The following is a 15,517-nucleotide window of genomic DNA, read 5'->3' as shown; positions in this document are numbered from 1 at the left end:
ACTGATTTTAGAAATAAGTTATTGATGTTGACCTGGTCCAGAGTATGACAAAAGGAATGGGTACTTGAGGCAGAATGGTAGAGAAATTCATTAGAGGTGAGAAAGGATTGAGAGAGATCAGGGCATTGGATTGTTCATTCACATCAATACTGAATCACCAGTATATTGGCAAAGACTTTTCCAATAAAGAATGACTGTGAACCAGATGCCAAAGTCCTCTTTCAGGGGAAAAATTACTTGAGAGATCAGGAGTTGGCATAGTTGAATGACTTGGGTCTCATGGAAATAGAGTTTTTACTGAGAGTTTTGCTGGAGAGTTCTGGATATGCTAATGGAGAGCAAGATGCCCTCCACAATTGTCAACTCTGGGTACACTGTGAGAATAAAAGTGACCTGGCAAATAGGAGAGTAGAAAAAAAATGAATAGATGCTCACTGAACTATAATCCAGTATTAGCAAAGGGTTCATTTGAAATGTTTAATATTTAAATAGTTTTGAAAAAGAAAAAGCTTGAATGACTGAACATACAAAGATGTTCAGTAATGTAATACTGAACAGATGTAATCCTGTTAGTATTAGATTTTCCAAGTATAATTACAGTATTAAGAAGTATAGACATATACAACAAAACAGAGTGGTATTGGCACAAAAACAGACACATAGAACAATGGAACAGAATAGAGAGCCCAGAAATAAACCCATGCACTTATGGTCTATTAACCTACTTCAAAGGAGGCAAGAATGTACAATGGAGAAAAGACTGTCTCTTCCATAAGTGGCACTGGGAAAACTGGACTGCTACATGTTAAAGAATGAAATTAGAACATTCTCTAATACCGTATACAAAAATAAAATCAAAATGGATTAAAGACCTAAATGTAAGATTGAAAACCAAAATGGATTAAAGACCTAAATGTAAGACTGGAAACTCCTAGAAGAAAACATAGGCATAATACTCTGACAGAAATCATTGCAATATTTTTTGGCTTTGTCTCCTAAAGCAAAGGAAATAAGAGCAAAAATAAACAAATGGAATCTAATTAAACTTAAAAGCTTTTGCACAGCAAAGGAAACCATCAACAAAATGAAAAGACAACCTCATGAATGGGAGAAAATACTTGTAAATGATATGACCAATAAGGCATTAATATCTAAAATATATAAATAGCTCATACAACTCAACAGCAAAAAACCCAATCAAAAAAAAAAAAAAAAGCAGAAGACCTGCACAGATATTTTTCCAAAGAAGACATATGGATGGCCAACAGGCATGTGAAAAGATGCTCAACATCACTTTAGAATTAGTAGAGAAATGCACATCAAAACCACAATGAAGTATGACCTCACATCTGTCAGAATGGCTATCACCGAAAAGTCTACAAATAACAAATGTTGGAGAGGATGTGGAGAAAAGGGAACCCTCATACACTGTTGGTGGGAATGTAAATTGCTGCAGTCACTATGGAAAACAGCATGAAGCTTCCTCAAAAAACTAAAAATAGAACTACTTTCACTCCTCGATATATGTCTGATGAAAGCGAAGACACGAATTTGAAAAGCTACTTGCACCCCAATGTTCATAGCAGCATTATTTACAATAGCCAGGATATGGAAGCAGTGCATAATGGAATATTACTCAGCCACAAAAAAGAATGAGATTCTGTCATTTGCAATGACATGGATGGACCTAGAGAGTATTATACTTAGTGAAATAAGCCAGACAGAGAAAGTCAAATACTCTGTTATCATTTATATGTGGAATCTAAAAAATAAAACAAATGAATCTATATAACAAAACAGACTCACAGATGTAGAGAACAAACTAGTGGTTTGAGGGAAGAGGGAATGGGGGAGAGGCAAGACAGGGGTATGGAATTAAGAGATACAAACTACTATGTATAAAATAGATAAGCAACAAGGATATATTGTACAGCACAGGAAAATATAGCCATCATATTCAATAACTTTAAAGTATAATCTATAAAAATATTGAATCACTATGATGTACACCTGAAACTAATATATTGTAAATCAACTATACTTCAATAAAAGCAAAACAATGAACAAAAAAATAAGTATAGACATATATAACAATTTCAATATTTCTATCTCTTTAAAAACATGGCAAAAAATGTTAAAATTCATTACATTTTCCAGTGTTCATCATACAAAGACCCCTAAGAACTATTACCTACTTTGGTTAAATGTTAGAAAAATATTGGTGTTTTAGATTTTATATATATATATATATATATATATATATATATATTTCTTTTAGCAGAGAAGGAGATCATAATTTTCATATGTTACCCTTTTATGCTTGAGCTATTGGGAAACTATATTTCCTAATATTTTTCCTGATCAGCTCAGACTCTGATACATGTTCACTTAATAATTATATTTATTACATAGTTTTAGTAGAAAAACTATGGGACTTGGAGCTATAGATATTTGAATGAAAGTACCATTTTTGCTATTTCCTAGCTCATGACCTTGGGCAATTCTATTTCCTTCTTTGCAAAATGGGGTTTTAAAAAATACTTATTTGTCAGGGTTGCTGTGAGGTTTAAATGAGACAATAATTGTAAAGCACTTAGCACTATAACTGGCACAGAGTAGGAATTCAAGAAAGGCAACCATTATAATTTATTTACCATAATTTCCTTTAAAATATCAAATCTACATGATGCTTTCATTTTCTGGAAGGAGTGTGAAAACTGAAGTTACATTGTGAAGTGGCTGGATAAAAAGAAAATGAAACCTTTTAGTGAGAGAAATAATAGTTAAAAATCTAGGTTTAGATTAAGGTCTTTGCATTTAGCTTCCCATCTGCTAATCTGGCTTGTGTCCATTCAATTCAAGAAAAGACTGGATGCCTACTAAGTGCCAGGCAGTGTTAAAACCTGGGGATAAGGTGAAGAATTATAAAAATAGTCCCTTGTCCTTAAAATCTCATGGTCTAATTGAAGAAGGCTTTAAATAGTTTAAATTTAAACTAACTACCTCATTATATCCTCTTTATATTTATTCATACCTTTGGGAGAAGAAAAGGGTTGCTTTTCTGATGTTTCCCAAGTCTTATCTATTTCTGAATAGGCAATTGATTTCTACTGGTAGGAAAATTTATGGGCCTATAGTCCATTCGCTTAGAGGAAAGTAGCTTCATGAGGCATCAACCAGCTACTAAGGGCAAAGGCATAATATAGAGAATTAATTTTCAAAAATGTTTAAAGGAATGCTATCATTTTTTCTCCATATGAAACCCTACATACATAACAGATAAAAGTAAAGTTGCCACTCTTTTGGAAAGAGAATGAGAGGGGTAGGCACACCTATTATTAGCTTATAACAATTAAATTTAACAAACATTTTAAAGAAGAATAAAGAAAAGTATGATAATCACATTTATTCACCTATTTAGAATATTTTAAACAACATTTTTCACTGTGCTTGACAGAAATTTTGACTGTAATATTGGGATAATAACAGAATTTATTTTTAAACTAACAAGAAAAGTCATGGAAAAAATGGAGGTTGGCAAAAGTTTCTAGTTTTAGTTGAGCAAAGGTTGGGTCATTCGCTTAAAAGCAATAGCTACTAGATAGACAAGGGTACAATATTAAGGGTGATAAGTTATTTCTATAAAGCTGTTATTATTTAATATTAATAATATCTTTAATATCTTATAAGGTGCATATTGCCATATCTCAAGAAGAGAAAGTTCACATGAATTTAAAAACTTGTACTTTTTACCTATAAAAATATATAAATTTATTCTTACCAGCGGCCTTTTCATTTTGACCCAGAATATTATGCTGTATTTTCCACAAGGGAACAAATTCTTCTTTAGTAGTTTTAAGAGTCACAGAGGAATGACTTTCTTCATATGCTGGACATCTTTGGGTGTAATATAATGTCCCATCTTGCTGGGCAACCATTTGATTGCCATTTGAATGATTTATTTTTGCTAAAGTTTGGCACTCAGAAGAACAATATGGTAGAGATGGCATCGCAGTGACTAAGTCAGGACAAACATGTGAGAGTGGAAGACTACTTTCTTGATTCCACTGATTTAACTTGTGTTCTGTTGGAAGCACATGTTTTGAATTAACATAGTCACATGTACTGATGTTTTGAGAATTTTCAGGCATTACAGTTTGATACTGAGATACTTGTATATTTTTACAACTTCTAATATTTAATTGAGATTTAGGAGGAGGATGAGGCACAATTAATTTACCCTGACCTTGTAAAAATGTGTTGGCTTTGCTCGCAGACTGTGGTCGAATAACAGCGCCTTTTCTGTTCGTATATATAAAGCCTGATTGAACTTTAGCAGATCTTGTTCTTCTAATTACTTTTGCTCCACCCTTTTGTGGATTAGTTTTCTGAGTTTTAGAACCACCACTATTTACAGGGGATTTACTTTCCTCTTCTTTTGAGTCTGGCCAGGCTTGTTTAGCAATGTTATAACCTGAAGGTATAAAGCAGTTCAAAGGCACATGGTCTATTCCAGATCCTCCTAAAGCAGTGACATTTTCAGAGATAAAATCATCCTTGGGCTTTTTCTTATCAGCAGAATTCACAGAAGAAGCAGGAATAATACTAGTAATGTTGCTGGCAGCAACACTTTTAGTTTGAATGTGGAATTGTTGAGACCACTGTTGAGTTATTCCTATTCTATTTTTCAGTGAATGATTATCTTCAACATGTTTTTCTGTATCTTCAGTTTCATCAATCCATCTCAGTTTTTTAATAATCTTTGGAATTTCTGCACTTTTCCCTTTTTCTTTTGTTAATTCAATACTATCTCTGATATCTGCTGCTTTTTGATTTCCTAACTTAAAGCCTTGGTTTGTAACCAGTGCCTTAAAATAATCATGTTCGTATTTAGATTCTTTCTTTAAAATACTTTTAAGAAACCTCACACCATTTCTCTCATGAATATTGCATTTCATTTTCTTGTGCTGACCAACTAAGTCACAATTAGAAATTATACTATACAATGATGTTGATGCTTCAGCTATTTTCTGTTTTTTATCTTTTGAGTCAGAGTTGTAAGGTATACAGCCAGCTTGAAAATTATCTGAAAATAAAGACAACTCTTCCTCATCACAGTTAGAATATCTTATCTTTTCATCTTTAATGTCTTTCATTTCCCCTAACTTATCAGAACACTGCACTGGGTCAATTTCTTTTATATGTATACTTTTTTTTGGTAAAGGCCTAGCTGATTGTGTATTCGATGGCAAAACTAAAGGTTTTGCCACAGGTACAAATGAAGTGGGTACTGAAGTAGTTCTATTTTCTTGAGTCAATTCAGAATATTTCTCTTGGTCTGAAATTGTTGCCATTTCCTGGGTTGGAGAATCTGGATTGGCCTGGGCTTTGCTGAATTTAAATGTTGGGCTCTCAGTAACTAATGGTCTCTCCCTTTTGAATGATCCAGGAGTGGTGTCAGTTGTCCTCATAGCACTAGTTTCAGAGGTCTTTTTGCTTTTTATATCTTTTACAAATATGGGTGGACTATATACAAAGGCTACTGAATTGTTAGCAGTATTTGTGGCTCTTTCCACAGTTCTACTCAGAGCAGATGAATTTTGTTCTTCACTATTAAGACATTTACGTGAAGGTAGAACATTAGGTTTACTTAAAATATCTGAGAAAGGTGTGACAGTCTGAGTGTTTGGATCATCTAAATTTATAAGCCAATTATTTATATATTGAGTTTTAGAGAATGACAGCTTATCTTCATCAAAGCAGCTTAGATTAGTTGATTGAAGATTTGCGGATTTGAGGGAAATAGAATTCTGCTGCTGGATTGATGTAGAAGGCTCCTTATTAAGTTTTAAATATATTTCTTCACATTCCCTAGCCTCAAGACTGTCTATACTTGAGAGGGTTTCAGAATTTGTTATATGATTAACTTCATCACAAAATTTCTGAAAGAAAAAAAAGAACATTGTTTTATAGCTTAGAAAATTTTAAGTGCCAAAATTAATGATTCAACACACCATTGTTACTGAGCCCAATTCTATTTGGCATATAAAATAGAGTAGTACGACTACAAACTGTATAGGTATATAAATAATCTATATCCCTGGAGTAGTCCTCAGAGTGAAAAAGAGGGAGCCAACAAAGACTTACAATAAAGTGTGTGTGCCTTAATTTCTTCACCTTAAAGTATTGATAATTACTTAATTATCCTAGCCATAGTTATAGCTTAAAAAATAATTTTGCTATTGCTATTCCATTCAGAGAATGGAGTTTCTTGAAGATTTCATAATGGCATGTGAAATTCTGAAAAATAGTAATTTACAAATGGTATTTTTTTCCTGAAACCTTCACTGGACGTGAACGAGGCTCCTAAAAGCCCTATGACTCTAATATGAGCTTCCTATTGGTCAGGCTACATCTTTTTATAAAAGTTAATCTCATGGTCTGTATAATAGCGTTCTCAACTCTGGCTGCATATTAGAACCACATAAGAAGCTTTGTAAAAACATGCCAGGTCCTGCTGATTGAATACTTGGATGGGGTCCAGGTACTGGTGGTATTATTATTATTTTTAAATTCCCCAGGTAACTCTAATGTGGATTTAGGATTGATTTTAATGACTCGTTTTTGGAGATTTAGCACAGTAATAATTTCTATGAATTCCTTACATGTTCTTATCGTTACTTCAATGAAATTTCATGGAAATTATCAGTTTTTAATAAAATTTCATGATCACTTCAAAGTATAGTCAATGTTTAAAACTATTTCTAATTTCTCACATATATGACATATGTTTAGAATGCATTAATCTGTATCACATATGTAGAAATAAATTCAAGAAGACTTTAAATTGTTAATCTAGTCAAGAAGTTAACTGGACTCAAAGAAAATTATTTCCCTTAAAATTTTAGAAAATTTAAATATTTTGGTATTAAGCAAAAATTTATTATTTTTATAGCCCCCCAAATAAACTGAGAAACCAACGAAATCAGTTACAGATAAAATATTTTACTTTGTATAGTTCATGTTTATTGATATACTATTGTGAAATGTTTTGAAAATGATTCATAAGAGTTTGTTATTACTAGCATTTACTCCCTGCCTGTCACATCCTTCAGTACTGTGATATCTTTTTAAAGAGATGGTCACTCTACCTAACTAGAACAAATCAAAGCACAGCTTCTTCAGTGCCTGTTTTTGGAATTGAGTTATATTAATTGATAATGAGGCTCCTAAAACCTCTATGACTCTAATATGAATTTCTTTGAGATTGCATCTAATGAGATATAGAAATCTGGGTTAGAAGGTCCTTCTAGCTGTAAGTGTGATGTTCATGGCTTTAAGATTTCTCTTCACATATGTCTGTGATGGCTTCATTTCCCAAAGCACCTCAGAAGAAATTCATCAACTTCTGATTTCACTAAATTATACTATTTTTTCCCTCAGAAATTTTCTTATACTAAAAAATGAAACATTATGATCAGCTTCAAGTTTTGCTTGTAAGTTACTGATATAAACTGTACTAGACTTAACATGCCTTGTGTTTTAGTCTTTAAATCAATTTTATTGAGATATACTTATCTACAATAAAATGCACTCATTTAAAATGTATAGTTCGATAGGTTTTGAAAAATTATTTACCCATAACCATCATGCTGAAATATTTTAGAACCTTTCCATCTGTTGAAATTTCCATCATGCTTCTTTGTAGTCAATACTTACCCATTAACAACCACTAATCTGTTTTCTGTCACTATAGATCTGAGTTTTCATCTGTTATCATTTTCATTCTGCCTGAAAAATTTCTGGGAGCATTTCTTATAGTGCAGATACTGGTGGTGGTGTTCAGCTGATGTTTGTTTGAAAATGCCTATTTTGCCTTCATTTTAGAAGGACATTTAGAAGGACATTTTAGTTAGATATAGATTATAAGTTGGTCATATGTTTTTTTCTCAGAACTTTAAAAATATTGTTTCACTGTCTTCTGGCTTGAAATTAGTATGGTCCATCTTATCTTTGTTCACCTGCACATAATACATCTTTCCCCCCCTCTAGCTTAATCTAGTTTTCATGTGCTTTTATGAAGGGTGTGTGTGCACATGCACATGGGTGCACACTTATCCTTCTTGGAGTTTGTTGAGCTTCTTTGATTTGTGGATTCATAGTTTCATCAAGTTTGAAACATTTTCAGCCACTGTTTTCTTTAAAGGTTCCCTCTACCCCTTGTGAGATTTAAATTAAATGTATGTTAGATTTAGATATTGTTCCTCAGGTCACTAACATTTTGTTATATATTTTTTCCGTCTTTTTTCTCCCAATGCTTCAGTTTGGATGATTTCGGTCCACTGATCTTTTTGTCCATAATGCCTGCTCTGTTAAGTCCATCCAGTGTAATTTTAATCTCAGATAATATGTTTTCAGATCTAGAAGTTCTATTTGGTTCTTCCAAATATTCCATTTTCATTATGTTCATTTTTCTTTAATTCCTTGAAAATATTTAAAAAGTTATTTTAAATTCTTGCCTAATAATTCTGTTATCTCTGTCATTTATGTGTCTGATTATATTGGCTAATTTTTCTCCTGGTTATGGGCCATACAGGTTTCTGCTTTTTCATATGTCTAGTAAGTTCTGATTGAGTGTTGGACGTTGTGAACATTATGCTGAATGTTTAGATGTCAATCTTCTTTAGAAAGGGTTGGGTTTTTTTTTGACAGGTAGTTGGAATACCTGTGGAATTTTTTTAGGCTTTTCCAGAGGACATGTACAGGTAAAAAGCTTATGTAATCATAGGGCTTACCTCATTTGTTTCCCTTATTTTTAGTGATCATATCTTATACTACCTGTTCTATACTGTCTAAAAATAATTGTTTCATATTATTTATTCAGAATTATAGTTGTTTATGGCAGTAAGGCACTTCATCATAGCCAGAAGTCTCCTGCTTCGCTTTTCTAGTCTTGCCATAATTGCTCAGTTATTGGATAAATTAGGCCAAGGTTATGAATTTAATCTTGATATCAGCCTACTAAGAATCTCATAACTGTGTGTAATTACTCATAAAAAATAAAGTGCATGAATATTTCAGGAAATGTAGTATGAACTCCATGCTCATTTGTGGGAAAAACCAAAGTAAATACCATATTAGAGTCAGAATAGAGACACCATTTCTAGCTAATTGTGCCATATTTTCATTAAGAACCTTATGTCCATATGTATTATAATTTTCAAGTTGCTTTTTATAATCCAGTCTTTAATAATGTTACTTATATTACATTATACTTTCAAATAGCTTTCATGTTTTTCAGAAAATAGCATCCATAAAGCATATTTTTCTAAATATGAGAGATGGAAAAATAAGAATAAAAGCAGAGAGAAAAATGGAGTAAAAGGTTAAAAAAATATTAAAAACTTATTTCATTAGTATCTGTGATGAATTTGTGCTGATTCATCTAAACACACCCTTGGCTAGTGGTATACATTTCTTTAGTGGAGAACACTGCAAAAATGGGACAGAATTATTGCTAGATATTAAAATATTAATAATGTATTTAGAGTTTCATACTTGCAAACTGCTTAGATGCTGATCTTCTAGGAGTTTCTGAGTTTCCTCCAGTTTAAGCTGGAATGCATCTTTGTTAGTAGTCAAGTTTGCCTTGCTGTTTTCCTTCATTTCTTTATCAGAATTGATTTTGGATAGATGTTTCTGATGCTTGTGATCATTTTTTGACAATGATGAAGGCAAGGAATTATCTATGACTCTGTGAACCATACATAAAAAATGTTTAGTACATTTAAATAAAGTTAGCATACATATGATATATTCATATGTATGTGTGTGTGTGTGTATGTGTGTGTGTGTGTGTGTGTCCAGATAATCACATATAAGGATATTGGAGAAATATATAGACATATTAGAATGGGAATTTCAAGGAGTCAACAGTAGAATAAAAGTGGATGTGAGATTACAGTGCCAATAAAGCACTCCGTCTTCATGTAGGAATATCCAATTATTCATGGCTCTGATTATTAAATCCTATTCCTCTATCTACTGTTTGGGATAGATATAGAAGTAATTCCTGTAGATGTATAGAGTTAGTCCTCAGCTCTTTAAGAGAATTCCTATCTGGATAATGATATGCTGCATACCCTTAGTTCTGAGTTGATGTCATGGATGGTAGGTATCCCTATAACCCTAATAGAGTTGGTTGAAGATTCAAGCAGATAGAAAATAAAATTTCTTGTTAGGGTAGACAGGAATTTCCATCTAACTTTACTAGTTTTGGAAGCTTGGATTTTATTGCATGGAGAAGAGTGTACATATTTATTTTCAGTTGTACCACAAATATAAGCATGGTTTTCATGCCACAGAGGGGGCTACCTTTATTTTTAGTGTGTTAAAGTGCCATCCGCAAATTATTAGTGGATGACATCATCTTCTTTTAGAATTTCACATCTTCTGGAAACTTATAGCATGTAACATTTCAATATATGTACAAAGTGGAAAGAAAAGAACAAAGGAATAATTTCTTTTTGGGGGGTGAAGTATATCAAATAGCTGACTGCTGTTGCATTAGGGGCAGTAGTGAGAACTCCAAGGGTATTTATTCCCAATTCATTGGAATTATTCCCAGTTCAATGAGGATTCAAATGTTTTGGAAGGTGACACATGGCCACATGTGACATATATCTATCTCCAATACCCATATATATCTTTATTTGGACAGACTGGAATAGTCAAAGTCAATGATTACTAGATTCCTGACTATCATTTTGTGACCACAGAGGGATCAACAAGAGCAAAAAGGTACCTAACACAAGTTCCTGAACACTGAGAATATGTTTCTCTCTCTTGCTTTTAGGTTTCCTACTCTTATACTCTTACATATTCCTTCCTCTTCAGTCACTCTTCCCAAATGAAGTATTGCTAAATCTACAAAATACCTAATAAACTAATTTTTTTTACCTTTAAAGCTGTCATCTGTCAACTTTTTCTTCTCTATTTCTTTCTTCTCTACTCCACTTGCTTCTGTTCTCTTCTCTACTTTCAATTCGTGAGGAGGATTGAAGGAATGGATAGGAATAAAAGGAGATGGGGAGGTAGAAAGAGAGGAAGAGTGAAGCATGGGAAGAAGAAATCATAAAGGAAGAAGAAACAGGAGGAATTAGAGGCGGGAAATCTAAATTTGTTGGAGGCAAATACAGAGAGGGAGATGAATGCAAAGGAGAGGAAAAAAGAGGGATAAATGAAAGTGGTAAGAATGGAGAGGTAGAAGTGGAAGGTGAAGGAGAGGAAAAAACAGATGAGGAGGAAGGAAACTGTACAGGGGATGAAGAAGAGGATATGGAAGTAGAAGATGAAGACAAAGAAGAGGATGGAGAATGACAGGGAGGTGGATGGGAGAAAACTGATGTAGGTGGATGACCTACAAAGGCCTGGGGCAGATTTGATAATGTTATGGTTTGTGGAACAGATTGCTGGACTGACTGAAAATGATCTAAGCTAGCAGGATGTTCAGGCAATGGAGTGATAGAAGAAAGAGTGGGGATAGGTTGATGAGGGGGATGACTGGACAAACAGGAAGGCTTCAAAACTGGGAGACCTTCCAAAGGGTTTGGGGAAACAATCAGTTGAGCTGGAAGGGAATGATGAACAAGGGCCGGCATTAGAGTGGTTGGGGTAGAACGTTGTGCTGGAAGGAAATGTTTGGGTCTGAAAGTTTTGTAAAATAACTTACTCTGTGAGTCAGAATCAGGAATGACTGGTGAACCTCGGGGTGGGTGGGGTAAATAGGAATTGGGCAGAAGGAATTGGGGCTGGTAGACGAGGGAAACTGCTAGAAAAGCTGGAAGTAACTGGGGCTGGAGGGCGAGGAAGATATTTGATTGGGTAGGACAGTAATGGGGCTGGTAAGAAGTTCTTTGGAAGAGTAGAGGGGACAGATGGACAGATAGGCAGGGTATGGGGCTGGTGGGTGGGAGAAACAGTTGGATAGCTAGGAAGAATTTGGGAATGGTGGGACAGCAATGGGGCTCTTAAAGGAGACAGCTGATTAGGTAAGAGGGGATCAGGTATGGAGACAGCTGGACAGGCAGGAATGGATCTGCACAGGTGGAAAAGCATTTGAACAGGAAGTAGAGAGACAGCCTTATTAAGATGGTTTTTTGATTTATTGGGCTGCCTCGAGGCTTTCAATTCATATTATGTTTTGTTCTGAGGGTCCAAGCATGATGTTCTTCTGATCACCCAGTGTCCTCTCACGAGCTGAGAAATGTACATAGCCTACTTATTCAGGTTCCTCTTTCTCATTCCTTGCTCTTAGAGTATTTTCACCTCTCAGAAGTCTGATAGTCATACAGATAATGAATATGGGCTAGAAAATCTGGTTTAAAGTACTGGTACAAAGGGCAAAAAGAGGTCAAATAGATTACTGCTTAGCTCTGGTCAGATTTCTCAGGGTAGCCTGTGGTTCAGGATCAACTGTCTCACCACAAATACATGGATATTGGAGATAGATATCTAATAACATCATTTTAAAGTATAAAAATATGGGGAAAATATAGCTTATTTTACCCTACATCTACCAGAAGAACGGTCAAGTACATTATCTTTGTGATAAGGATTTGGTTGTGATGGAAGGCTTTTATTTTATTAGTCATTTATTAATATTCTTATATCTCATTATTTCCTAAGTAGCTTTTATTTTCATATGGACATAAGTCTCTGATTTTTCTTGAGGCTTAAGCATTGAATGCCCTCCATTTTTTTCATACAACTTTTTTTCTCCTTTAGATTATCACATTACAACATCTTAAATTATTTTAATCTACAACTAATATTTTCTACATTAGAACAATCATTTGTGAGTACTGATATACCTCCCCTTCTTTGGAAGCTCCCTGTTTCTTGACATTACTTTATTCTCTAACACATTTTAGGCTTATATTGTACAGAAAATGTATTTTTAATGTGACAATAGCTTATAAGTATTTGTAGTTTAATTATATTTTCAATAACAGTACATATAAATATTTCTATTAACCTAATACTTGATCTTTAATATTCCAAGCTGTCATATTTATAGTATAGCATTTTATAGTTTACAAAGCATTTTCACATACATGATTTAATACTGTTAGTTATCTGTGGAGAGGAGTTCAACTTTTAAATAAGTAAACAATAGTGTTCTCTCTATAAATTATATACATTTGTTTTCCAAACACATAAAATTTATGTGTGTGTATGTGTAGGTAGATATAAATATCATGAAGTCATAGTCATAATAGTATATTACAATAACAACTGAAAACTATGTATTCTAATTTAGAATGGAGATAATTTCTCATAAAACAAAGTTGATATAATGGTCCTAGAAAGATTTGGTATAATAACTGTATGTTTGTTTGCTACAGGGAAATCAAAATTGTCTGACGCGTTATCTCTTCTAAGACTTTAAGGAAGTCTTAGAAGAGACATTGTTGAACAAAAAAGTCTATCTTTTCATTCATAATGCAAAAGAGCTTTTTTAATTGAAAATGTCTGATAACACAAAGGGTAATAATGCACAGAAAAAGAAATCTAATAGTGAAGAAAACCTATATACAAAAATGCACATTACTTTTATACTAAATGATTTGGAATTTTTTATCACTCTAAATTCCCCTTGACCCTAGCCCCCCATCCCCACTAATTGTCTGTCATCTTCCTTTTCAGATAAAACTTTCCACAGAGTACTCTAAAATTATACTGTGTTCACTGCCACAACTTCCATTTGATCCTTAACTTACTGCTATCTGGCTTCTACCTCTACTGTTCCAATGTACTGCTTTTGCTAGCGATTAACTAATTGACCTAATTGCAGACCTAGACACTTCTTGACCACTATCTTTCCTGACTTTAGTTCCCTTTATTTCCATATCATCATACATTTCTGGTTATTTTCTGACTTCTCTGGTTGTTTCTTCTCAGGGTCTTTTTGAGCTCTTCTTTCTTTGCTTGGATATGCTGGAATTTTTGAGAGTTATGTCATCCTCTTCTTTGCTTATATATCCATACTCTGTGTAATCTTATTTATACTGTCTGTGATCTTATCTGTATCTGTATGTGAGTGAAGGGTTAACAAAATCCATCCTCTGTGGACCAATTCAACTTTGGGTTAATTTTCTAACTCTGTTCCCTGGATTACTAGCAGGACTTGAACTGTGTTTCAGGCACATTGACTATGTAAAAAATGACCCTTTATTGGTAAACTCTATCTGTACTGGGACAACTGCGAATAAATCATAGATACCTGGTAGGAAGCTATAGCTTTAGGTTTCCCTGAGTGTGGTAATTCTTATAACTGGACATATCTCTTGCATGGAAACTATTCATATAGAGCCATTACAAGAAATATTGGCTTCTGTTTGGAACATGGGATTTCTAACCCAGGGTGGCTGTCTGCTCATTGTGATGTCATCACTTGTGGGAATAGGGGCACAGCAAAGATCAGCACTTTGACTGTTTTGTGGCATGCCATGAGAAGTCCTCCTGTTGAAGAATGTTGCCTATCGACATGCAATGTTTTATGTCTTCTAATTGAGGCAAACCTGGTCTATTGTAGTCATGGGAGTTTGATTGTTTAGCTGAACCAAGACCCCCACTGGTGGGTATTGAACCATGGCTTTAACTTCATCCATTCATTGACAGCTATCATATCTATATTCACGGCCCAGACATCTTACAAATGAGAAATTGACTCCAGAGTAGCCCATAAGTATCTCAAACTCACAGTTTATCATCATCCTTCCAGTTACTCTCTCCCTTAAACCTCTTTGTACTGAATGGTCCTTATTTTGATACATGGTTTCACTATCCATTAACTGACCAAACTCCATCTCCAGAGTCATCCTTGATTCCTCCCATTCACTTTTCAGTTCTTAAAAAATTACCAAATCACATTGATTCTACCTCCTAAACAGGTCTTAAGAAGCCATTGTTTTCATTAAATAAAGTACCATTTTATCTGATTTTCCCACTTTTAGTCTTACCTTACTCTTTCTCATTCTGGCAATATTTCTAAAATGTAAATGTTATATGCTTTCTTCAAATTTTTCAGCAATTGTTTTTAGGACAAACTCCTTAACAAGGCTCTTCATGATTTAACTCATGGTTTCCTTTCTAAACAACCTAACTGCCTACAATTTCTCACTGTACACACTAGTCAAAATGAACTACCTATGAACTTATGGTTACCAGCGGGGAAGGGTGGGGTGGAGGGATAGACTTGGGATTGACATGTATGCACTACTTTATTTAAAATAGATAACCAACAAGGACCTACTGTATAGCACAGGGAACACTGCTCAATATTCTGTAATAACCTAAATGGGAAAATAAATTGCAAAAGAATAGATACATGTATATGCATGACTGAATCACTTTGCTGTACATCTGAAACTAACACAACAATGTTAATCAACTATGCTCCAATATAAAATAAAATAAAATAAAAAACAAACAAAAAACCCCACAAAATGAACGA

At 33.9% G+C, this 15,517-nt stretch overlaps 1 protein-coding gene across 1 annotated transcript in view; it reads right to left on the bottom strand.

The window, feature by feature from the left end:
- CEP126 (centrosomal protein 126) overlaps window positions 1-15,517 on the bottom strand; it is a 93,141-nt gene that overhangs the window by 18,231 nt on the left and 59,393 nt on the right. Inside the window, exons 5-6 of the mRNA XM_060160871.1 lie at window positions 9,559-9,754; window positions 3,782-5,942 (exon numbers count right to left, since the gene is read on the bottom strand). Coding sequence (XP_060016854.1) covers window positions 3,782-5,942; window positions 9,559-9,754 — 2,357 coding nt within the window. The remainder of the gene's footprint in view (window positions 1-3,781; window positions 5,943-9,558; window positions 9,755-15,517) is intronic.

The sequence above is a fragment of the Lagenorhynchus albirostris genome, chromosome 9, assembly GCF_949774975.1.
Source record: "Lagenorhynchus albirostris chromosome 9, mLagAlb1.1, whole genome shotgun sequence".
NCBI lineage: Eukaryota > Metazoa > Chordata > Mammalia > Artiodactyla > Delphinidae > Lagenorhynchus > Lagenorhynchus albirostris.
This window is presented reverse-complemented; position numbering and strand designations above follow the sequence as displayed.